Genomic DNA, 26,962 nt, shown 5'->3' with positions numbered 1-26,962 from the left:
TCTAATATAGAAAATTATCCCATTATATATTTTAACAGATGAAACACTAAAATCATTTGAATATTTCAAGTGGATTTCCCGCAATTCTGAGTAAAAGGATTGATCTCTTAGAAACTCAGCTTCACTTATTTTGCAATAAGCGAGTTTCCTGGCAGATCATGCTTCTATGTGACCAAATTATACAAAATTCTGCAAGATACACTGAAATGGTTGCAAGAGGCTTTGTGTCCAGTTCAAATTACCACCAGCCATTCAATTTACCAGATACAGCTAGATTACCGAATTACAAAATATAACTGTTCAGAGACCAATCCATATTTTTCAGATCTCTTAAAGTCCTCCTCAGGATACTTAACAGAAACCAGTGATTACCCGCCAGGATGTCAGCCTCATCCATGAACTGGGTACTGAAGAGGATCACGCGGTCTGTTTTGCGTTCTTTCAGAAGGTTCCATACTTGGTGTCTTGAAAAGGGATCCAATCCAGCAGTTGGTTCATCCAACAGGAAAATCTGTAAACAAGGAAAGTATATAAAGCGGTTTTCCACAAAGGTGAAGTTCTTCCAGAAAACAATGCAAAAACCATATTGATTATATTTAACAGAGTATTATGGTTAGGATTTAGATACTCTATTTCATGTTCTATTATGAATATTTTATAACACATGTCCTTTGCAAATAAAATATTTGAACTATTACCAAAAGTTCCATTTTTTAAATTTTGAATTCACCTGCACATTCAGTGTGACTCACCTGAGGATCTCCTAAAATGGCAATCCCAAAGGTTAGCTTCCTTTTCTGTCCACCACTTAAGTTTTGAGCAAGAACATCCTGAATATTTTTCATTTCCAATTCCAGCAAAACTCTTTGTATCTAACCAAAAGACAGTACTTATGTCATATGCCAAAATTTATTCCTTTTTTTAAAATTTACAAATACAAGGCTGTAAAGTGTAAATGGTTAAAAGCACAAACACTGGGCCAGGCACGGTGGCTCACACCTGTAGTCCCAGCACTTTGGGAGGCTGAGGTGGGCAGATCACGAGGTGAGGAGTTCGAGACCAGCCTGGCCAACATGGTGAAACCTCGTTTCTACTAAAAATACAAAAATTAGCCAAGCGTGGTGGCGCGTGCCTGTAATCCCAGCTACTCAGGAGGCTGAGGCAGGAGAATCGCTTGAACCTGGGAGGCAAATGCTACAGTGAGCCGGGATAGGGCCATTGCACTCCAGCCTGGGTGACAAGAGCAAAACTCTGTCCTCTGGCTCAGAAAAAAAAAAAAAAAAAAAAAAAAAAAAAGCACAAACACTGGAGCCAAACTTCCCGGGTTTGAAGGTCACGCATATTGACTAGTAAGTTGGTCAAGTTACTTGCTCCCTTGAACCACATGTATAAAATAGGGATAATAATAGCACCTATCTCATAGGTTGCTATGAAGAATAAATGATTTATTAGATTTAAAGTTAAGGATATGCTTAGCACATTATAAATTATATGCAATATTAGCTGTTGTTTAAATTGGATTTTCTTGTCTGACAATTGTACAATGATTTGCACACAAATAATTTAAAATTAAAACTCAGTGCAAATGGTTTTAATAATCTCATTTTGACCAACACATTAACTTTAACATATTTTTGTACCTCTTTATCCACTTCTTGTGGCAGAATCCCTTTTATCTTAGCAAAGAGTCTGAGGTTCTCTCTTACAGTGAGGAAGTCAAATTGCACATTGGATTGTGGACAAACTCCAGTCAGCTTGCTGAGATTTTCTAGGTCAGCCACTTCTGAAAGCTTATTGTTATAGATGGTGACTGAACCTGTAACAAAGGACGAGTTAATATCAAGATAAGGCTTAAGATATTTCTTAATAAAATTGCTGTTAATTAAATGCTGTATGTATGACTTTATCTTCACAGTTTATACAATTCAGGCATTAGAAACTTCTACTTTAGTTGCATAGTATATTCAAACTATGTTCCCATCTGCAGCTTTTCCCATCAAGGTGTAGTCTCTTTGTCTACCCCTCACATTTAGCTTTGCCTATATACCCCATAGGATTCTAGCAAATGTGATACAAGCAGAGTCTGACGAAGAGCTTCCACCTAGTGATTTGTCTTTGCTTGCTGCTGGGATCATGGGGATCATTGGGTGAAGAATCCCAGCGGGACTTCTGAAAGATATATTTCCATGTGGGAAGAGACATGCAACTGTCCTAACAGAAGCCCCAGATATGTGAGTGAGGCCATGGTAAATCCAGCCCCAGTCACTTTGGTCCAGAATAGAAAAACTGCCCAGTCAACCCACAGAATCACGAGGAGCAGTAAGACATGGAGTCAACTTAAATGCCTATCAAAGACAGACTAGATAAAGAAAATGGGGGTGCATATACACATGGAATATTATGCAGCTATAAAAAAGAATGAGATTATATCTTTTGTGGGAGCATGGATGGAGCTAGAGGCTATCATCTTTAGTAAACTGATGCAGGAACAGAAAATGAAACACCATATGTTCTCACTTATAAGAGGGAGCTAAATGATAAGCACTTATGAACACAAAAAGGCAAATAACAGATACTGGGGTCTACTTGATGGGGGAGGATTGCAGGAGGGAGAGGAGGAGAAAAGATAACTACTGGGTACTGGGCTTAATACCTGGATCATGTAATATGTGCAACAAACCCCCATGACATGTGTTTACCTATGTAACAAAGCTTTACATGGACCCCCAAACCTAAAATAAAAATTTTTAAAAATAAAAAAAAATAACTTATTGCTTAAAAAAAAAAAGAGCTGACAGATAGAAGCTGGAATGTCAAATGGCAACTAATGACCATGAAAATAGTTATTATGAAATACTCAGATTCCATATGCAATATACCAGTTAAATATTACATACTTCTACAGAATATTACTATTACATAAAATTCCATTTTTCCCTAGGTATGTGTGTTTGTGATTAACACTTGAAAGAACTTCATATTAACAGCTGATTTATTTGTCAATTGACTTTGAAAACAAACTAGTTTGTACCTTTGGTGGGAACAGACAATCCACTAAGAATGTTTAGCAGTGTTGACTTTCCAGCTCCACTGTGACCAAGTATTGCAGTGATTTGGCCTTCGTAAATGTCAAATACCAGATCTAGGAAGAAAAAAAGAAAGGAAAGAAAGATAAGATAAAGGGATGAAAAACAATTAAAACCACAAATAATATTCTATTATGGAGCCAATGAATTGTTATTAATTCTCTTGAATGGTTGTCTTTTCTATATATAAATATAGTGGGTTAAGTTCAAAATAAAACATTAAAAGTTCCCCCTATAAACTTATTTCTCAAAATAGCTTCTTTTGAAATTTTGAAATTACTTAGTTTAAATGAATGAAACATGTCTATATAATAGGTTCATTGACATTGCCTGCATATGGTAGGTCAATGTTAATATTTATTAAATGGAATAATAGATTAATAGTAAATTATTACATGGCTAAAACTCCTTTGAGGTAAGTGACATTTTCATATGAAAGAAAAACATACAGTATCTACCAATGGCTTTTGGATTACAGAAGAAAAACTTGAGTTTATAGAAAAAAAACCAGAATATCCTTAGACTACCTCAATATTATCCAGTATAGATTCTAAATACATCTATTTCTAAAACATACTAATTTTTTTCTAACTTTTATAAAGTAGAAGCAATATGTTAGAAAAAAATGTCTTATGTAGCTCAAATAACTCTTTTCAAGTCTAAAATACCACCACTAATTACTCACCAAAAGCAAAACTGAATTAAAATCAGGAAATCAATATTAATATAACAAATATTTTCTCTCTCTCTTTTTTTTTTTTTTTACCTTTCAAGGCTTCTATTTTATCAGGCTTTCCTTTATATTCTTTTGTAACATTTCTGATTCTGAAAAAAAGAAAAGATACTTCAAAGTGACAATTTTCTTCAGTTTGTAATTTCCAGTTTGGTAGACAGGATTGGATGAATCTTATCTTCAGGGTACTTGAAGATCTAGGTCTTCACTCTCACACAGTCATAGCTGTGTGACAGAATCTGCTAGAATACCGCTTGCCAACCCTCTCTGCACATTGGCGTCATGTGAGGAGTTATATGTGAAGAGTTATAAGAATTTCACTGTGCTTGGGACCCATAAGCAAAGGTTCCATAGATTGGGGTATAAGCTAATATTAGTACTGGAGAACGGGATCACTTCTGAATTGCAAAGCTAAGGAAGCTAGGCCAAGAGATGACATGGACATTTGATACCCAAAGGGTCCTGTGAACCACTGGCACAGGTTGGAAAGATCTTTGGCTATCCTGATTCAAGGTCTCCCAAGGTTCATTAAGAACTACAGTAAGAAAGACAATCAATGTATCATAATAGCAAGAGCATGGGGTTCACAGTACTGCTCACCTAAGCTTATCCCATTACAACCACTTAGTGCTCTGTTACCTTAACCAGTGTACTTATTCCAGATCAGTTTCAGGTTTCACAACCTGAAAATTTGCAGGGCTTTAGGGCTGTGTTGGAAGGCAAGTAAAATACTTCATCTTGCATGTACAGTGCATAAAAGATGATATCGGTTACATGGCGATGATGGCTACCGAAAGGAATGAAATTAACTTATGCTTAGTACTATTATAGGTCTGGAATTCTAGGCGCTTAATCTGCATGGTTTTATTCTACCAGGTAAGTATATAATCCACAAACCAAATCAAACTTATGTTTCTTATTTTATCATCTACTATTCATAAAACATTCAGTCTCTATTCATATAAAGCTGTTTAATTAGATATATATATATTTTTTTTTTTTTTTTGAGGGAGAGTCTTGCTCTATCACCCAGGCTGGAGTGCAGTGGCACAATATTGGCTCACTGCAACCTCTGCCTCCTGGGTTCAAGCGATTCTTGTGCCTCAGCCGCTCAAGTAGCTGGGATTACTGACGTGCAGCACCATGCTTGGTTAATTTTTGTATTTTGAGTAGAGATGGCGTTTGGCCATGTTGCTCAAGCTGGTCTCAAACTCCTGAGCTGAAGTGATCCACTTGCCGAAAGAAGGAAAGAAAAAAGAAAGAAAGAAAGAAAGAAAGAAAGAAAGAAAGAAAGAAAGAAAGAAAGAGAAAGAAAGAAGGAAATTCCCAAAGTGTTGGGATTACAGATGTGAACCACCACTCCTGGCTAAAGCTGTTTAATTAGATATTCTTATTTTAAATTCCATTTTACCCTCATTCCACAGCACTTATAATTGGGCAAGGTGTTAAAGAGATCAAAGAGGAACAAAAAGAAACACACAAACACATCAGATAAAGCCACTGTTTTGCTCTGAGCTGCTCTGCTAGAGTAAACCTAGCTTAGTTGTAGGACAAATAAAAATATGGAAGATAAATATGGAACAGCCTAAAATAACAAAATGAAATGGGCTCTTTAGAAGTTCAGCAACCTGGGATAATCTGAGACATTTCACAGGGGACTGACACAGGCTGGTCATTGATGATGAATATGACTTGGACAGTCAGGCATCTTAAGGACTTTCTTCCTATTTTCTCATATCTAGAAATAAAAGTCACCAGCACCAAACAAAATGGACATTTTGTTGTCACACAGAATGAGATATGCTTAACTCTGAAGGGCACCTCTTCCTGAATTACCTTTGTATCTACCTCTAGGCCTTTTCTTTGTCCTTCTTTCTTCCTCTTTCATCTTCTTTTAAAGGACAAAAAATAGAAGAAAAATGCGAAGTTTAAAAAGCGGAGAGAAAAGGCCAGGTGCGGTGGCTCATGCCTGTAATCCCAGCACTTTGTGAGGCTGAGTGAAGTTGGGTGTTAGAGACCAGCCTGACCAACATGGAGAAACCTCATCTCTATTCAAAATACAAAATTAGCCGGGCGTGGTGGCGGGTGCCTGTAATTCCAACTACTTGGGAGGCTGAGGCAGGAGAATCGCTTGAACCTGGGAGGCGGAAGTTGCGGTGAGCTGAGATTGCACCATTGCACTCCAGCCTGGGCAACAAGAGCAAAATTCCATCAAAAAAGAAAAAAGGGGGAGATAGATGAGGTGGGGACAAAGAGTGAATAATTGAGACCTAGAAAGCAATGAGGGAGGCTGAGGATGAAGAGAAATAACAAGTAAAAGACTGAATCTGGGCAAGGGTTTTGTTGAATTATCTTAGCTGATAAAATTAAAGCTTTTACTTAGTGTAAATGTCGACAATGTTAGGCTGTAAGGGGTTGGTAAAGGGATCTTTCTTTGAACTTGAGGTGGAAAGTGACACAGCAGCGTAGGTGAGGACAGGTGGGAACTGTCTACAGAGCACAAAAGGGAATACTGCTTGCCTCAGGTGCTAACTCTTAGCTTCCTGCCTTTTTGCCCTGTTCTCCACCTGCAGCCTTATTACCTGATGGCTTCTTTCCCTTGGAATTCTGGAGGCACTGCTTCAAAAGAGTCATGAGATGAAGGATCGGCATCCATTTCATCTTCAAGGGCCACGTGATCAGTCTTTTGTGTTTGAGACCAAAATGAGGACTTCAGGAAAAACAAAGGTGGACGTCGATATCCATATTCATCTACATGGCCAGAAGACAATTAAATATTGGGTCAATCACCATGTTAGGGAGGAGAGTCACAGTAATGTAGCACGGTAATGCAGCCCCTTTGTCGCTAAACCTGAACATGTGGTCAACACCAGGTAGTGCGCGTTTTGACACATGTAGCTTTATAAGGAAAAAAAAAAATTACCAGATGTCTCTACTATAATAGATCCTATAGGAAGCAATGAAAATGTGATTTTTAAATACTTCAAAAGGAATTTAAATAAATGTTTTAGAATTTCTTAACCTCAAGAAAGACAGATTGAATTGCTAATGTAAGATACGCAGGCATGCTGAATTCTGTCTAGAAGACCAGGTGTCATTACATAGGCAAAGAAAGAAGAAACTGAGAACGACTATTGGATACCTTATAAAAAATCCAAAAGAAGATAGAATAGGATTTAAGAAAAGTAAATGACACATTTGTAAGAAAGAAAAAGAACACGATAAAATAATTAATTGAAACTTAACACAAAGTGAATATTTTAAAAGCTTTTTTGAATTTCTGCTTTATTTCATCCCCAAACCATAATTTTCCTCTTAAGCAAATTTATGATCTGCTTTAAAGACATATTACTCATAAACATCTTGCAGGAAACGAATCCAGCTGTATTAGTATTCTATCATCACTTCTGTTTTTCTTCATATTAGGAAACATTATGAAATGGAAGAATCGTACTTCACTAACATTCTGCAACTACCTCCATTGTAAGGTTATGGGTTTTCAAACTTCTGTGTACTTCTCACGTGTTCAGTTCTTCATTCATGCAATAAATGTCTTACACTCTCTGTATATCTGCCACATGGTATGTTGTTAGTACCTATCTCTCCCTTTTGACAAAAGAAAAATCTAGCAAATAAAAGCATGCCGCCATAACTGGATACCTTCTGAAACCAGATTTACCATGAAATAATTCTGTCATTTTATCCAGTTATCCCATTTTATCTGTCATTCATATTTATTATCTTTAAAAGCATTTTGAACAAAGTCACCTCTGGTCTTAAGTTCAAGCTTAGTGAGCAGATAATAATTAGGAAGAAAATGGAACAACTCACTTATTTGGATGAAATAAATTTTCTAGTTATAATAATAAAATACTATGCTTTTGAAATTGGAAAAAGTGTGGATGTGAAAGGTATTTTTGTGATATAATGTTAAGTAAAAAATAAAACGCAGACATGAAAATATAACAATATGTGATATAACTTGATAAAACATATACAAAGAGAATATTTAAAGTAATATCATTAGAATATGTTTGAAACAAGGACTAAAAAAAAGATGGAATATATCACTTAGTGCACACCAAAATAAAATTTAAATTGGTTAGAGAAAACAATTACCTAAGAGTATACTAATAAGCAATTGTAAACACAGTGACATCTGTTTGTGGATCCACTGAGAATAAACACATTGGAAAAGCAAACAAAAATGAAAAATAATACAACCAGGATGTTTTAATAAGTAGAAGGAGAAAAGGAAGAATTAGTAAGTGCAAGGGTCACACGAGTAAATTTCCTGAACTATACACAGCACTCCAGGGATATACAGTATGATAGAAACACAAAAAAAAGTCAGTGAGATTTTGCCATAAAAACAAAAGTAGAACAGAGAAAATATATTTAAATATGTGTCTTAAATAAGCAATGTTAACAATGGGTAGAAAGCCTTAAAATATTAGGAGGCAAAAAAGTAATTTTGCTAATCAGTTATGTAATTTTTACCTCTACTGGAAAAAAACAAATGAAAACATACCATATTCAAACAATTCTAATTGTATAATAAGTGTGCTAGCCAGCCATAGTGGATCCTGACATCTTTTGTTCTGGGTTCTTTTAAAAGGCAGAGACAGTAATTCTTAAAGGATTATCTTAAAAACAACAAAATCGAAAACAAAACAAGATGAATTTTCTGCCTCAAGATGTGGCTTTCTGTCTTCCTGCTCACCCTTCCCCCTTCTTCCCTTTCCACAAGTGTGTATTCATTGCTTTTTGAATAAAGGGCCCTTGGCATTCTGTCTTGAACAGGAAACGCAGAAGGGAGAATCAGGCCATGCCTTTGGTTATAAAAGGAGGGAGAAAAAAGTGAAGCAAGCAGGGCACTGTGGCTCATGCCTGTAATCCCAGCACTTTGGGAGGCCGAGGCGGCTGGATTACCTGAGGTCAGGAGTTTGAGACCAGCCTCATCAACATGGTGAAACCCCGTCTCTATTAAAAATAGAAAAATTAGCCAGGCATGTGGCACACATCTGTAAGCCCAGCTACCTGGGAGGCTGAGGCAGGAGAATTGCCTGAGCCGGGGAGGTGGTTTCAGTGAGCTGAGATTGTGTCACTGCACTCCAGCCTGGATGACAGAGCGAGACTGTCTCAAAAGGAAAAAAAAAAATGTGAAGCACACAAGTATCTACTGAGTCTCTAGGGTGCATCAGACACTGTGCTGGGTGCTTATATCTCATCTGTGAACAAAACGAATCCCTGCTTTTGTGAAACTCATATTCTTGTATGTTGCAAGGTGATACAAATGAAAATTTATGATATATTGGCTTTCCTATTGTGAAATTCTGGGGAGATTTTTTTTTTAATGTAGATGCATTGATTAATTAAATCAGAATCTCCTCAAGTTGAGCTGGGCTTAGAGTTGCTTTAAAATTCTTCACATGATTCTGTTGTCCAGCCAGAGCTCAGAACCATTGAGCTAAATAGTTAGACATAAGCAGCTATAAATGTCCATGATTACCAGAACTGTTTAGGAACTAGCTTTCTAAGAGGTCTAAAAAAAAAAAAAAAAAAAAAAATACCGTATACTCAAAGTGAAGTTCAGATAAAGGTTGGTGATTCTATAAACAAAATTCAGGCTTTAGTTCTGACAAGTCAAGTAGTGAGAAAGAAATGAAGAAATAATTTGGCCAGTAGCGCTGACTTTGTTCCTCTCTTTGCTGTTGATACACAAAGTAGTTCTTAAAATATAAATAGTGTATCCATTAGGAGATTTGTTTTCAGAAATAAAATTATTTAAATGATTTATGATTTTAATCATATCATTACTCACTTGGCAAAATTTTTTCAAAGTAAATCGCCAATGCCAGATAGAGGCAAGTATCAAATGCCAACATGAAGTTTGTTGCTACAATGAGATTTGAGCCATCCGATGGATGAGGAAATGCATTAGAATTCAAATCATAGTCCAAGTGTAAAAGCTGAAAATTAAAAAGTAATTAAGGGAAATTAGGTATAAGATACATTTTAAACAGTTAGGTTTAGCATAGTAATAAAATGACTATTCATTGCCTCATACTGAGAATAGAGTTATATAGGGAGACTGCCTCCTTTATGGTTCTCAAATCTATGCCTTGGAAGGCATGGACATATGAGCAACTAGAATGTAATTTAGTAATTGCTATGATAAAAATATGTTCCAAATGAAATTGAAACATTAGGAGGAAGTAGGGAAGTATGGGAAGAGATGACATTTGAGATGGAACCTAGATGAACTTTTACCAAATAAGACACAGTCAAAAGGTGTGGTGATCCATGTAAACTGGTGGCATGAGGGAGAATTTCTGGGCAAAAGGTACTGGTGTGTTTAAGGAGAACCAGAAGTGGGCTCGTCTAGGATGTTCAAGTTAATGAGCTGTTTATAATTAACAATCCTTTTGTTAAACACTAAATAATGGATATTTAATGGTTGACATTTCCATTTAATTAGAAGGAAGGCAAGGGGAATTCAATAAGAATCACATAAACAGAAAAGACATTTTATGAACAGAAACATAATTTACTAATGAATTTTCCAGATGTTTTAAATTTTTAATTTAATTTGATTTAATGGTTTTTAATCATGTATTGTCTTCAATTACTAGGTAAAAACATGAACTGGAATAGTTATTTATAATTAGATTTGCCACATGTCCATATTTAATTAATAGCCTAAGAAAATACTTTATATTGCCTTTAAATAATTGTATGTTTATCCTCTTTTTTTCACTTTCTTTTTTTTTTTTTTTTTTTGAGACGGAGTCTCGCTCTGTCACCCAGGCCGGAGTGCAGTGGCGCAATCTCGGCTCACTGCAAGCTCCGCCTCCCGGGTTCACGCCATTCTCCCGCCTCAGCCTCTCCGAGTAGCTGGGACTACAGGCGCCCGCCACCACGCCCGGCTAATTTTTTGTATTTTTAGTAGAGACGGGGTTTCACCGTGGTCTCGATCTCCTGACCTCGTGATCCGCCCGCCTCGGCCTCCCAAAGTACTGGGATTACAAGCGTGAGCCACCGCGCCCGGCCCTTCACTTTCGAAATGTCTTATTTTGCTGGGCTAAATAATTTCAAAGCTTTTAAAAGTTCTGTCTTTGCAACTTTACAACAGCCTTCGCTAGAATTTTAAGCCTTACAATGCTGAGTTTGTAAATGATTACAGCCTATGAATTCCAGAGGGACAGATGTTTCAGAAATGCCATTAATAGACATTCAGATGGCGTCTCACCTGGGCCATTCCAAGCATGAAGGCAAAGGGACTAAGCAAGCTTAAAATCCACTCCAAGGATGCAGGAAGGTGTCTGTACAGTGTTGTGAACCCCAGGCACCCCCAAAAGACAGTGAGGAGGAACACGACCAGGCCGGTGAGGAAAGATTTCTTTACCAAGATGCTCATTAAGAAAGCCAAAGCTACCTAAAATGAGAGAAGATCTAGTTGGTTTATGTTTCTCTAACATTATTACTAGCATAATAAAATAGATATACAAAATTATAGTTATTTTGTGTATGTAACAGTTGTACATTATAGCTATTTTGTATATAACATACAAAACTATGTTCTGCAAATTGCACTAAAAATTGACATTACAAAACACCTCAAATCAAATTGTACCTGTTTATAGATTTTTCACATGCAAACAGAGTAGGCAGAAAAAAAAGGAGGCATATAGAGTAATCAGTCAGAAACATACACTTAATTTTTAGGCTATAGGTAGATGGAAAGATACTTAATTCACTAACTCACCAAAGACAATCCATACAAGAGTAAGAGGCTGAAGACTACCATGAAGCCAGACAAAATGATAAACTGGGTAGATTTTATAACAAGTGCCAAGAAAAGGGCCATAATGAAGATGAAACCAGCATAGAGCAAACCCCAGGAGAGCCTAATGTGGAAACAAAATGTTAGTTTAGTATTTTATGTTCACTTGAAAAGGAAGACCTAAAATGGATTCTAACATAACTTTTAATTCACTTATTCATCCATTCATTCTCTCTTTCAACAGGTATTTATTGGGTGTTCTAAGATATATAAATACAAGGTAAAAGTTTTGGGCAGAATTTTTTAGGAATTAGGAATATTCTTTGGGAATTAGGAATTGTTTTTCCTAAAATTGATTTCAGAAATACATTCACACACACATGCACACACACGTGCACATTGTTCTGGGGGGTGGGGGCGGTGGGGGTGGAAATTAGGTTTCCAGTCTAATGGATTTTGGATCGAACATTTTATTTGCTGCGTTCTTGCTCTGTAACGCCTCTATTATTCCTTTATTTCTCTGGACACCAGGAATAATACTACCACTGAAGACTAAATAAGACGATGGCTATGTAGGGCACTGTCTTAATACCGGGTAGCCCCTCAGTGAACCTCAGACCCTTCTCTCCTCTCTGGAGTCTCTCCAAGTTCAGGACCATCACAAGTTTCCTCAGAGACAAGAAATTCTTCCTTGTGTATAATTCAGTCACGTCACTCCTTCCCCAAAAGCTGTTGTCATCTTTCTCTGGATGTGTTCACTGAAAAGTCTACATACTTGCCTTTAATTCCCTTCATTGTTTTTGTTAAGAAAAATTTTTTTTGAATCCCATTATTTTATGTCAGAATAATTCACTTTCCTTTCCTCATCAATTTTTCTTTTGTTTTACAATATTCTTTGAAAATATAATGAAATAATTTTAAAAATCAAAAACAAAACAGCTGCAAAACCAATACAATAATAACTCACACACACATAACAATTAATATGTGTTAAAGAATATTTTAAGAATTTAGCAAACATTGAATCATTTTATTCTCCCAATAGCCCTATTCAGAATACCATTATTTTCCTCATCTTATTAATAGAGAACCTAATGAACAAGGGTGTTATGTAACTATGTTTCAAGTTCAGGGATTTTGGCTCTAGAATCCTTAGATTTCACTGCTCTGCTACGTTTCCCTCCAGTATTAATTCAAACAAGAGATCAATACTGATTTATAAGATGTTAATATTGGAAGCAACTCTTCCAGACTCCTAATTTGTTGCCCTATGCGCAGCCCATCTGCCTCCCTAGCCTCTCTGTTATTTAATGTCCTACTCCCTGTAAACATCACCTCCGTGCCCTTTCAGTCAATTATTCATAAGTTCTCACACAGAACCTTGTCCATTCTTGGAATCACCCAACCTCTGACATTTTAAACCCACACTACCCAGCCCCTATTCACCATCCTGTTTCGCCAGCTCATTTCCTCAGCTACACCCCCCCATGTTCCTCAGTCTCAAAGGAGTTCCTGGTCCTCGGCTTCTTTTTCCCTTCCAATCCCCTCCTAGTTCACATCCCACCTTTGTCTGGCACAGACACCAATGTCTATCTTGTTTACGCCTCTTTGCCATGGCCATTCCTCATTACGCCTTCTTCACAATCACCCAACAACCTAACCCCAATCTTCTTCCTTAACTCAGAGAAGGACAGTAACACCCAGCCTCAGCCTGGCAAGCATTACACCAATGACAATTTATACCATTCATGGGGATAAAGGATTTTTATATTTCTTTCCTTGTTACTAAAGAATGTTTAACAGTGGTATTTTCTTATTGATGGCAACAAATTTTTTTAAATGGATATTGATGTGTGATAGCTGTGACATTTTTTCTGTAAAATTCTGCATTTGGCTCCTTATTTGTTTTCTCGAAGTTTTTAAATTTACTTTTTATGTTTCTTTAAAAGATTATCTTCCTCCTTTCTAAAAAAATCAGTATTACTCTAATGGAAGTTGTATTTTCTTAAATGTTACCACATTCTGTCCCCTTTTATCTTATTTCCTTTAGCAGTTCCTTCACAGTACAGTGAATCTGAAATAGATTTAGATATAATTGGGTCAGAGATTGTTAAATATATTAAATAACCAGCCTCTCTACTTAGTCCTGTAACATTTCCAGAGGCAAAATACATTTCCTTTTTTTTTTTTTTTTTGTCCGTCACTGCAGAGCATTTCTCCCCACTGAAATTAACTAAGTGGAAATTTGTTCATGATCTGAAGTTATTCTGTTTAGGCGTCTCTTATTTGTACCCCGTGGTTGTGGAGAAACAGGTTTTAATAAAGACGCATTGAAGAGGCCGGGCATGGTGGCTCACGCCTGTAATCCCAGCACTTTGGGAGGCCGAGGTGGGTGGATCACGAGGTCAGGAGATAGAGACCATCCTGGCTAACACGGTGAAACCCCGTCTCTACAGAAAATACAAAAAATTATCCAGGCAAGGTGGCCGGCACCTGTAGTCCCAGCTACTCCGGGGGCTGAGGCAGGAGAATGGCGTGAACCTGTGCGGCGGAGCTTGCAGTGAGCTGAGATCACGCCACTGCACTCCAGCCTGGGCAATAGAGCAAGACTCCATTTCAAAAAAAAAAAAAAAGATGCATTGAAGATTCCCAGTTTTCCTGAGTTCCTCCGTTTATTTATTTGTGCTGCGTTTGACTCACCAGAATGCTGAATCTCGAAGACCCATCATTGTCATTAAGCCTTTCATCCTTTTCCTCTCTCTTGTGACATTAACAGATGCATAGTAAATGAATGAGGAAAATGAAATAATGCAGGAAAAAAGGTATAAATCAGTTATAACTCCTGATTGACCAATGAAGGAATGCATCTTCATATTTTTTCCAGTAACTGACATCAGCTCCTCCATCACTGAGTGATTTGTTGTGATCTGAAGAAAGGCATTAATAAGCAAAATTTGTATGTTAATGAATAGCATGCTGTTTTCTTTTAACCATCTATTTTCCTGTGGATGTATAATTGGCCTATTGGCATTTGATACTAACCTAAATTTCCACTTCTATGTCCTGTCATTGACCTACTTGGAGCTTGGAGTCCAGGCATTCTGAGTTACTCACCATTCTCAGAATTTACTGTGTGTTTCATTACCTCCCTGCCTAAAGTTACTTTGTGATTTGCTTGGCATGCCTTTTTTGAATTTATATATTCAGTAAGCCACCCCTCATCTCAAGCTTCAAGCTGGAATGTTATTTCAATTAGGCATTCTTCCATGGCATTCTAAGGCTGAGAAGGTTTTTGCTCATTTACTTATGAGGACCTGATTTATAGTTCTGTAATAGTCTACTTCTGTTCTAATAATTTTCTTATATGCCTGGCTTCCCAACAAAGTTGAGTCCATGAATGAGATACTTTTTCTTCTGTTTGTATCTACATTCCATGGTATATAGTAACTTCAGTAAACTTCAGAGTGAGCAGCTATCCACTTATATTTTCTTTCATGAAATTTTGATGCCTCTAATATCATTAACTTGCATTAAACATTAGTTTGCTTTGAACATTTTGTACTCACTTCTATAATAGCGGCATTAATGGCAGCTTGAAGAGCCACAAAACCTTCCTTCCAGAATACTGAAACTTCACAGTAAACATCTTCATTTGTTTCATAACAATGAGCTTTGTGAAAAAACAAGTCATAACTATCATTACATCACTATCTATATTATTGAAATATGATTTTAATACTGATTATAGCAAACAGTGGACTTTACAATGACCCCAAATTCCAAATGTTCTTATTTTGACTCAAAGCTTATGAAAACATAAGTTATAATAATGATTCTCAAAATGAATCAGGCAGACTCATGAGGTGGCACACTCTTAGGAAATGTTTTACATTAAATTATAATACTCTAAGCTTTCTCATACCGTGTCCTGTGCTTTTCTGCTGATCAAGAATTTTGTTGATCTCTTCTCTTTTCTGATTTGTATTGTGAAAACCACGTATTTTAATGTTTTTCAAAAGTTCACAGAGCCTAACATGGATTGACAAACACTAAACTAAACCTTTTTCTAACACTGGATATAACACAGGCATAATAAGCAAATGGAAGTTCAAGTAAGATTACTTACCACGCTTAAATCATGCCAATCAGAATATCTTTTGAAGAAAAGGATTTATTTGAAAAGAGCTATCAGTCCATTTAATAGTAAACTATATTAAAGAGATATCCTTGAATAAGATGAATTAAAATTGAGTATAGGAATTAAATGCATATTACATGAAATCATCTTGAAATATTTCAGATATACAAATGATATAAAAATACAATAAACACGCATGGACTCACTACGAATTTGCAAAATAAATGCATCATTTCAAATACAGTTAGAATCTCTTGTGCACTTCCCCAGCACCGAGTTTCTAACTAGCTAACTGCTTTCCTGAACGTTATGTTTATATACATGCCACTATGTATCTCTAAACTATATATGTAATTTAAAAAATTAAACTCTACTAATAATTATTATGAACTATGCTCATTTGTTCTATATTATGATTCTGAAATGTAAATAACCGGCCTCATTTAATTTTTTCTTCTTTTTTATGGTTATGGAATCCCATTGCAGGAATGTAAATCCATACATTTATCCATTCTCCTGTTGATAACAATTTGGTTAGTTCCTTTTTTCTTTTGGCGATTACCAGAAAAAAAATCTGCTGCTATAAAAATCTGTATATACGTCTTCTTGTAAATATATCTGGACTGGTCAGGATAGTCTCTTATATGTTACAGTAATAACCCCTAAATCTCAGTGATTTATCACAGTAAACGTGTATTTCTCACTCAGGCTACAAATTCAGCAGAGGTGTTTGGTAGGAGGGTTGAGTTGTACTGTCTGTATTATACACAACTCCTTAGTTTGCAGAAGCAGGTGAGAAAAGGTGAAGAACTTATACCTGCGTTTAAATGCCTTGGGTCTAGCTATCTTATTATGACTACAAAAAGTTATTATTCTATGTCCTCAGGAAGAAAAGGAGAATAGGCTGCAAATCTTTAACACAGGTACGAGAGTTTCACTAATAAGATTTCTATGATGATGAGTTATAGGTTATGTGCACATCAAGTTTAAGACTCGTATTTCAAATGTAACTTAAAACTGCCATACCAAAATTAAAAGCACAGAAACCCACGAGAGCCCTAACACAACAGCCAAGCAAGCAACCAAGTATTACATATTGTTTTATTTGTGGACGAATATGTATTAATTGCAATATCATATGAGCTTCATGTTTTCAGTATAAGACATCTTATGTTGTAAAATCTAGGTAATCACAGGGTTAATTGGATAAAATATGGGATTTGTTTATGTGCTACTTAAGACATAATCTTTTGGCTTACTTTGTGAGTCACACTCTAAACATTTGGTTTTAACATGTGATGTAATAAATTTTAATAAGGCTCCCTTTCGAAAGGGGAAGAGCTCTGTATGAGCAGGAAAATGTGTCTGTTGATGCAGTGAAATGAAGTTATTTTAATGTATTCCTTTTTACAGCTATGTAGGCAATTGTCAATCATATTTTTACCAGGAAAACAAAACTATATGTGTGAGTGTGTGTGTATACCTGTGTGAGAGAGAAATAGGGATGGAAGAGAACACTAAGTCTAATGCATTATGATTCAGTTAAATTTTCAACGCAAGTCAGACTGCCCACAAGAGTATCATTTGGCCGGGCGCCGTGGCTCATGCCTGTAATCCCAGCACTTTGGGAGGCCGAAGCGGGTGATCACCAGGTCAGGAGTTCAAGACCAGCCTGGCCAACATGGAGAAACCCCGTCTCTACTAAAAATACAAAAAAAATTAGCTAGCCGTGGTGGAAGGCGCCTGTAATCTCAGCTACTCTGGAGGCTGTGGCAGGAGAATCGCTTGAACCCGGGAGGCAAAGGTTGCAGTGAGCCCACATCGTGCTTGCACTCCAGCCTGGGCAACAAGTGCAAGACTCTGTCCAAAAAAAAAAAAAAAAAAAAAAAAAAAAAAAAAAATATATATATATATATATATATATATATACAGATAGATAGATAGATAGATAGAGATACAGATATAGATGTAGATATAATTTAAGATATTGCAGAGTGTGTGTGCTGGGGCGTGGAATGACCTGTGAAAACAGGCTGCAGGGGGCATCGTGTGGTTGGGCACGGACCCCGCGGTGCGAGGGGACCCTGAGCTCCCAAGGCTGAGGGTCAGAGGCAGGGCCTGGGGGCCCCAGGGCAGCCTCCACAGCCAGACACAGACACAATAAGCATCCTTGTCCATGACACAGGGGGCACAGTGCTCAGTGAGCCAGGTCAGGATCAGATGCTGGTGGTCTCTGTCTAGTGCGGGTCTCGCTTTCTGACGCAGGTGCGCCTTGGGCCCCCACAGGAAGCGGTCACATCCAGACTCACCAGGCCTGAGATGTTGGAAGATGGAGAGCGCTTGCCACGGGAAAAATCCTCCAGGAACACAATAATGAAACTTGGCCTGCATCTGGGACATCCTTCTCGCCGGCTGGTCTGCAAGGCAGGTGCTCTGCACATACTCCTTGGCTGACTCCAAGGCAGAGAAGAAGCATGTGAGCCACACCCCCACAGCGGGCATGGACATTTGCCTCCCTTTTATAATAGCTGTATTCAAATGAGGTATCCTGGAAGCCTCGTTCTGATAGGATGAGAGCAGACTCTGTACTACAACATGGATTGGATAATAGTCTCCAACTCTGATTGGTTAAGATTGTGCAATCAGAGATGGAGATTATTATCCAGTAAGAGTTGTCAAAAAGGTTCCTTGCGCAGGGATCGTCATGGACCGGAAGTGATAATGACCGGAAGTGATCACGGCCGGGAGTGTGTGCGGTGCGCACCTTCCTTGAGGCCAGCCTCGAGGCCAGCCTCAGACAAGGGTGTTCCGGGTGCAGGCGAAGCGTCCTCCATGTGTTCCTGGAGGACCGTCCCAAGACCCTCTCCATTCTCCCAACCTCTCGGGCCTGGTGAGTCTGGATGTGAGCGCATCCCACGGGTCCCAAGGCACAGAGAGAGAGGAACGGGGTAGGGGGAGGGAAGCGTGTGTAGGAGCCAGGAGCGCCAGGCTGCCCGGGCTTCACCCCATGGCCGCCGGGAGCTGTGGCCCCACTCGGCCAAAGGCAGAGTCCGGCCTTCCTGCTGCTGGCACTGTCACCTCCCTGGGGTCCTGCGTTCTGGGTCTGGCACTGGAAATAAGCTAGCGAAGCAAAATTTCGTGAATATTGGCCTTTGCGTCTTTTTCTTCATTTTCAATGCTGGTTTTTCTGTTGGGTCATTTATGTTCTTACATTGATTTGAATAATTTTAAAATGTATATTATAAATTAATTCTTCATGGGCTCATTTCTAGTGTAGATAGTTGTTTCCTAGTCTGGTCATTGTTCCTTAATTTTATTTTGAATTTCTTTCTTGCTGATACATAGGAATCTAATTGATTTTATGTATTCATCTTGCATCCTGTAGCCTGGCTTAATTCACATATTCATAGCCATCATTTCTGGATTGTGGTGTATTTTTCATGTACATAATAGTGTCAGCCACATACAATAACAGCTGTATTGCTTAAATGTTGGTTCTTATGCCTTTATTTTTGTTTTATTGTCGCAATTACACCTCCAGCACTGTGTGAAATAGAGGGGATGTGTCCAGGAAGTCTTGCTTGGTTCTGATTACAGTGGAAAAGCTTCAGTGGTCCTGTATTGTAATTTCATTTTAGGCAAGCTTAGTCAGATTAAGGAAGCTGCCTTCCTTTACATTTGCTAAGAGTTATGACTAATTGTTGAATTTGAATAAATGCTTTTTTTACATATATTGTGAATAACAATGTTTTTCTCCTATTTTTCTGCAAATTTGATATTTTACATGATCTATTTTTTAATGTTAACCAATCCTGCATTTTTTTAGTATATCCCACTTGGTATCCATGTGTTATGTTTTCATATGTGGTTTAATTCATATGATACAATTTTTCTTAGAATATTTGTATCTCTGGCCGGATGCGGTGGCTCACGCCTGTAATCCCAGCACTTTGGGAGGCCGAGGCGGGTGGATCACCTGAGGTCAGGAGTTCGAGACCAACCTCACCAACATGGCAAAACCCTGTTCCTACTAAAAATACAAAAATTAGCTGGATGTGGTGGTGGGAGCCTGTAATCCCAGGTACTCGGGAGGCTGAAATAGGAGTCTTGCTTGAACCCGGGAGGCAGAGGTTGCATTGAACTGAGATTGTGTCACCGCACTCTAGCCTGGGAGACAGAGCGAGACTGCATCTCAAAAAAAGAATATTTGTGTTTCTGTTAATGAAAGAGTGGGTCTGTAATTTTCTTTTTTTCTAATGTCCTGTTCAGATTGTGGTATCAACGTGATGCTAGCCTCACAAAACAAAATTGAAAAATAGTCCCTATATTTCTTCTCTTTGGAAGGGTCTGAGAAATTTAGGTGTTTACTTCCTTAAATATGTGGAATATTTCTTTAGTCTGGGCATGGAATTTTACTTGTGGGACATTATTTGTTAGCTTTTTTTTTTTTTTAACAATTCAAATCCTTTAGTATATATGGTAGTTTTCTTGTTTTACGTTATTTCTGTGTAAGTTTATTTTTCAGTGTGATGTAATTTCATCTCTGTTGTCAAGCTTGCAGTCCTAAGTATTTCTCAAAATTTTCGTAGTAACTTGATACACTGCTCTGTAGAGCAGGCTTCTGTTTCCATTCCTGATATTGGTCTTTTGCATCTTTTCTCTTTGCCTTAATCAGTTTCGCTAGTGGTGTATTTAGTATATTAATATTTATAAGCCAACTTTTTTTTTTTTTTTTTTTTGAGACGGAGCCTTCCTCTGTCACCCAGGCTGGAGTGTAGTGGTGCAATCTGGGCTCACTGCAAGTTCCGCCTCCTGGGTTCATGCCATTCTCCGGCCTCAGCCTCCCGAGTACCTGGTACTACAGGCACCCGCCACCACACCTGGCTATATAAACCAACTTTTATCCTTGATTTGTCTCCGTTACATTTTTTTTTCCTATTTCATTGATGTCTGCTCTTTATTATTACTTTCATTCTGCATTCTTTCGTTCTAATCTTTTTTAGTTCTTGAAAGGTTTATGTGATTGATTTTCAATATTTTTTCTATTCTAACACATTCCGTTAACGTGTGTCCTGTTTCTCTCTAAGCGGGGATTTATCAGGCAGCACACATTTTCCCATAGGTGTTTCCAGACCCTGTGTCTGCAGCCGCGTTGGCCTCCCAGTGTCTCCACCCTGTATGCCTGCAGCCATGTCAGGCTTTGTGTGTCTCCATCCTTGTGCCTGAAGCCTGTATCTTCTCTCTAGTATCACCATCCCATAATGACTGAAGCCTATGTCTGCCCTTGTGTATTGTCACCTGGTCTGTCCTCTGCCTGCAGTTTATGCCAGCTGTCAAGTCTCCATTTCTTGCACTTGCAGCCCATGCCAGGCGTGTGAGTCTCCATCCTGTGTGCTTCCAACACATTACTCGCTTTGAGTGTTGCCATCTCCTTAGCCTTCAGGCAGTAGCAGTCCTCCAGTGTCTCAATCCCTGTGCTTGCAGCCCATTCCGATATTTTCGTCTGTCTGTTCCCTGAGCTTCTGCCCATGCCAGCCTGTGTTTGCTGCATTCTTTATTCCTCTAATCCATGTCCACAGTCAGTGTTTTCATTCATGCTTTTCAGTCGTGTCTGCGCTCGTGTGTCTCCTTCTGTGCCTTTAGCCCATTTTTCTCCTTTTTCTGGATCATTTCTCCCAGGAGACTATGCCCAAAACTCCTATCCCCAGTGTTTGTACCTGCAGCCAGTCTCTTTCGTTGGGTATCTCTGTCTGTTGTTACTGCAGCAGAGGCCTGCCATTGAGTGTACCTGCTTCCCATGCCTGTCTTCCTGTGTCTCCAGCCCTTGTGCATGCAGCCCACGGTAGGACTCTGGTGACTCCACCCTTCAGCCTACAGCCATATCTACCTTCGGGTGTCTTTATCTCTGTGCTTCCTGCCCATGCCAGCCTTCACCTACTCCTCTGTCCTGCCCTGGTACCCATGTCTGTCCGTGCTGTGCCTCTCTACCATGCATCTGTAGTCAGCGAGCTCCCTTTGTATCTGGATGCCTTATGACTCTAGCCCAGGTCTTCTCTCCTGTGCCTGCAACTCATGTCTGCCCTTGAATGTCCCCATCCTCTGTGCTTGTTGCCCAAAAGCAGGGCCTAGCGTATTTCCACTCTCAGTGCCTGCACCCATGTCTGCCTCTAGGGTCTCCACTCATGGTGCCACGGTTTGATTTCCCATCTCTACTCTCCTGGGGTGGATTCTGGCATTGTGACTGGGGAGAGAGAGGTGACCCATAAAAGGGAAGGCTGGAATGATGTAATGGGCAAGGAGCTGCCATTGGCGGGGGGACGCACAGTGTTGGAGAAGACATGAGCAGTCAGAATCTTCCCTGCATTGGGGCACTCACATGGGACTGTGCCTGGTGTGGGGAGTAAGGGGAAGCTGGAGCAGGAGGTCTGGAGCCACCTGGCCCTCTTGGGCCTGACACCCTCTCCACTGCAGGGGCTCTATCACCTCCTCTGGTGGTCCTGCCTCCTGGGATACTGCCCTGCAGTGTTTCTGCAGGGATCTTCTCACCTGGAACTTGCTGTGGCCGGTTTCATGTGAGGTAGAGTTTAGCAAATGTTGATTGGCCTCTGTGCCTTACTTTTCTTCATATGCTTTGCTCATTCTGTGCATGTTTCTGCAGGGTCCTTTTTTGGTTCCTATATTGATTTGAAGGATTTATCTTAAATCTGTAAATTAATCCTTGATTGCCTCATTTTTGTCATAGATACTTGTTCTCTAGTTTGATCATTATTTAGTTACTTTCTGTTGATTTCATTCTAGTATACAGTAATCTGGTTGATAACAATCATGTATCCGGGATGTTTTTGTAACAGTTTTGGGGTTATGGATTGTCTAAGCATGTAATAGTGTCATACACACATAATGACAATTTTTTGGTTAAAAAATTAATCCTAATGCCTTTTATTTCTTTGTTTTTGCTGTATTGTTTCTCCAGTACAATGCTGATTAAAGAGTGATAGCAGGCATCCTCGTCTGGTCCTGCATTGGGGGAAAAAGCTTCCCATAATTCTCTGTTACTTATGTTGTTTGTTACAGGCTCATATTAGACAAACCATCAAATTAAAGAAGTTGCCATCTTTTGTATTTTATTCAGACTTGTTTTTATGGTTCAGTTTTAAGTGTTATTAAATGTTTTTTTAAAAACTTAACCTAAATGATCTTATTATTTTTGCCTGTATTTTTCTGCTAATGGGATGACTTACATGATTTATTTTGAATGTTAAGGACCCTTGCATTTTGGGGTATATTCCACTTGGTATTGATCTGTGTTTTTGTTTGTTTGTTTTTTGTTTTGTTTTTTTGGGGTTTTTTTTTTTTTTTTTTTTTTGAGACAGAGTCTCGCTCTGTCGCCCAGGCTAGAGTGCAGTGGCACAATCTCAGCTCACTGCAGGCTCTGCCTCCTGGGTTCACGCCATTCTCCTGCCTCAGCCTCCCGAATAGCTGGGACTACAGGCAGACGCTGCCACACCTGGCTAATTGTGTGTGTGTGTGTGTGTGTGTGTGTGTGTGTGTGTGTACTTCAGTAGAGACGGAGTTTCACCATGTTGCCCAGGCTGATCTTGAACTCCTGAGCTCAGGCAGTCCACCCGGCTTGGCCTCCCAAAGTGCTAGGATTACAGACATGAGCCACCGTGCCTGGCCACTTTATCACAATTTTTGCCTTTATTTTTCACTATCTCTATGGTTCTTTTGATAAAGGGAAGTTCTTAAAATTTATATCTAGTCAAATGTATCAATATTTTAATTTATGGCTGAGTAGTATTCCATAATATATATATCATATTTTCTTTATTCAGCCCTCTGTTAATGGACATTTATGTTCATTCTCTATCTTTGCTTTTGTGACTAGCGCTGCAATAAACATATGAGTGCAGGTATCTTTTTAAATATAATGATTTTTTTTCCTTTGGGTAGATACCCAGTAGTGAAGTTGCTGGATCAAATGGTAGTTTGTTTTTATTTCTTTGAGAAATCTCCATACTGTTGTCCATAAAGGTTGTACTAATTTACACTTCTACCAACGATGTATAAGTGTTATCTTTTCTTCGCATCTTTGCCAGCATCTGATTTTTTTAGACTTTTAAATAATAGCCATTCCGACTAGGTTAAGATGGTTATCTCCTGGATTTAATTTGCCTTTTCTGATAATTAGTGATGTTGAGCATTTTTTTACGTTAGTTGGCCGCTTGTATGTCTTCTTTTGAAAAAAGAAGAATTCAAACAACTCAAATAACCCCATTGAAAAATAGTCAAATGGGTTATTTGTTTTGCTTGTTGAGTTCTTTAAGTTCTTTGTTGAATGCATAGTTTGCGATATTTTTTCCCATCTGTAGGTCATCTGTTTACTCTGTTGATTGTTTCTTTTGCTGTGCAGAAGTTTTTTTTAGTTTAATTGAGTCTCATTTTTCTATTTTTGTTTTTGTTGTATTTACTTTTGAGGACTAAGTCATAAATTCTTTGCCTAGCCCAATGTCCAGAAGAGGTTATTCCTAGTTTTTTCTTCCTGAATTTTTATAGGTTCAGGTCTTATGTTTAGGTTTTAATCCATCTTGAGTTAATTTTTGTATATGGTGAGAGATATGGGTCCAGTTCTACTTTTCTGCATAAGGCTATTCAATTTTCCCAGTACCATTTATTGAAAAGGATTTTTCCCCCAGTGTATATTTTTGTTGACTTTGTCAAAGATCATTTGATTGTAGGTATGTGTCTTCATTCCGGTTTCTCTATTCTGTTCTATTTATCTATATGTCTATTTTTATACCAGTATCATGCTGTTTTAGTTACTATAGCCTTGTAGTGTAATTTGAACAATTGAGCTTATTTAAAGGGAAATTTTTTCTGTCTTATCCATAAACAACTTTGTTTTCCTTTAACAATCATATATTCCATATAATATCTATGTGTGTACATAAGAATACATATTTAATTTACATATATATGTAAATATATGTATATGACTATATAAAATGACCACTTATCAATATGTTCTTACCTCCAAAAATGAATAGTTTTTTAAATGTTGACAGACATGTGTACATCTTTATGACAGATAGCAATGCTCTAATTTGGCATACTAACCTCTATTCCCACACATGGCTTATGACATAATTGAAATAGAGAGTAGTGAAATTTTAGAGCCAGAAAATTACCTGTATGGTCCTTGTGTTCCTTCTTTGCTGGCATTCCATGTCCTAGCAAGAACTTCAAATGATATGAGTATGTATTAGTAAAGGTGACTCTTACTATTTCTTCAGGATAATTTGCCATGAATTCTTTAATACTTTCCTCATCTGGCAGTCCCAAGACCTCTTTACCTTTTGTTACAAGAAGGGAATATTATTGTTAGTAAATTACTAGGAGACACAACTTCATGATGTCATGTTGAATTGCTTTTACTAGAGTTTTCTATGGAAAACACAATCAAGTATTAACTTTCAGAAAGGTAGACTAAAATGTTGGGTGGGAGAGAAATTTCTAAATTTCCATCTAGATACAATCAGAAGAAATACATTAAAATTAGTTATTTTATTTTCATATGTTGTGATTACTGAGCCAATTTCAATCACATACAATGTCCTACTATACCAATTAAACTGTTCAAAAATAATTAACATTCCTATAAATTTGAAATGGTAGATATAGAGAGATAGATATTTAAATTGCAATTAGGCACTGTTTTATATCAGGTGGACATACCTATACAAATTTATTTTTCTTTAATAATCCTGATGGTATGGTTAATAAGCTAAAAAAGGTGATAAATTTAAAAACATGTTAAGAAACTATGTTGACATCACTGAAAGAATCTCTCTTTTCTGTAGGTATTGTGTCCAAGGCCACATGATGTTTTATTAATACTGAAAAATGAGATGAAATACAAGAAAAGTTCTGGATTGGGGTGGAAGTGTTGAAGATGAATGTAGAGGGAGCAAGAAGTATGTATTTTGATAGAATTAATTTTATTCTCAAACTTATGTCATCATGAGCAAATTCCTTACCCTTTGTTACTCAATTTCTATATTTGTAAAATAAACTTAATAACCATTATTATTATTATAGAATATTAATAGAGTACAGAATACAGAATAATATTGTTACAAAATATTCTCTTTTTACAGAATACAGTTTTTGTAGAAATATACCATATTGTGGCATTTAATGAATATTTATTATTATAATTGCGTGTGGCTTTGAATGAGGTAATGTTGAGAAGCAGAAGTTCCTGACATTGGGTCTTGTTATGGTCGTCTGTGAAACAGCAAGAACAGACATGTCTCAGAGCTGTTTAGGAGACTGGACCTTAGGTGGATAGTTCATATCCCATTATAATCTTGAATCAGAAGTGGATTCAGTGTTGGTAGGTAAGATGCACAATATAGGCATTAAAATGTATGTGGAACTAATGGTGTGATGCTTGGTGAGGCGCCTTTGGAAAGCATATTTTGGATACCTCACAGGAAGGAAAAGTCCAACATACTCTGGAAACTCTGACCATAAGGACTCCAAATAGCAAGTGCATGAACTGGATTACTGGATACAGAATCCAGTGAAGGGGTCAGAATCCAGGCATAAGATTAATAATTACTTAAGCTGGAGTGGAATTTGGACAGAAGTTGACAAAGAAAGAAAAAAAAAGAGGTTATGCAGGCTTCCAGTGACTGGGTGGAGCAAGATGCATAGGTTCTCCTTAGAAGAACGCCCTTGGTGGGAATTACGTTGCTTAAAATGAATAGTCAGTGCCTTCTAAGTCAAATTTTTATATTCCTTTAAAAATTGGGATGTAATTCACATACCATAAAATTCACCCTTTTAATAATTTCATGGTTTTTAGGATACTTACACAGTTGTACAAGCTCGAAGCCACTTTAAAATTATAACTCAACTCATAATAATTCAACTCATCAAATAAAATCTCACTTTACATCCAACCATCATTTCTGATTTGAAGCTGCTGCCTGATACTGACATCCTGTAGATATAGTCTGACTGTTCCTGTACTTCTACCTCCATTTGTTAATGAGAATCTTCTTTTAGTTTTGGCATAGTTGGCTTTCGATCAGTTAGGTTTAGTATAATCCAAAAGAGAATAACTAATCTCCTATTAACTTTATCGACAAATACATTGCTAGCATTATTTTTTGTAGTTATTCTGATTATAACAACTAAATATTTATGCAGAA

The 26,962-nt window shown here is 37.7% G+C and overlaps 1 protein-coding gene across 1 annotated transcript in view; it reads right to left on the bottom strand.

Annotated features, from left to right (window-relative positions):
• The window catches only part of LOC100590018 (ATP-binding cassette sub-family A member 8), a 93,378-nt gene that overhangs the window by 50,116 nt on the left and 16,300 nt on the right, over positions 1-26,962 (bottom strand). The window contains exons 5-16 of the mRNA XM_003276081.4: positions 24,932-25,096; positions 15,172-15,275; positions 14,306-14,532; positions 11,588-11,729; positions 11,072-11,257; positions 9,644-9,791; positions 6,402-6,570; positions 3,853-3,911; positions 3,032-3,142; positions 1,641-1,816; positions 753-872; positions 373-511 (exon numbers count right to left, since the gene is read on the bottom strand). Coding sequence (XP_003276129.2) covers positions 373-511; positions 753-872; positions 1,641-1,816; positions 3,032-3,142; positions 3,853-3,911; positions 6,402-6,570; positions 9,644-9,791; positions 11,072-11,257; positions 11,588-11,729; positions 14,306-14,532; positions 15,172-15,275; positions 24,932-25,096 — 1,746 coding nt within the window. The remainder of the gene's footprint in view (positions 1-372; positions 512-752; positions 873-1,640; positions 1,817-3,031; positions 3,143-3,852; positions 3,912-6,401; positions 6,571-9,643; positions 9,792-11,071; positions 11,258-11,587; positions 11,730-14,305; positions 14,533-15,171; positions 15,276-24,931; positions 25,097-26,962) is intronic.

This window comes from Nomascus leucogenys, chromosome 14 (assembly GCF_006542625.1).
Source record: "Nomascus leucogenys isolate Asia chromosome 14, Asia_NLE_v1, whole genome shotgun sequence".
NCBI lineage: Eukaryota > Metazoa > Chordata > Mammalia > Primates > Hylobatidae > Nomascus > Nomascus leucogenys.
The sequence above is the reverse complement of the archived record's forward strand: the minus strand, read 5'-3'. Positions and strand labels throughout refer to the sequence as shown.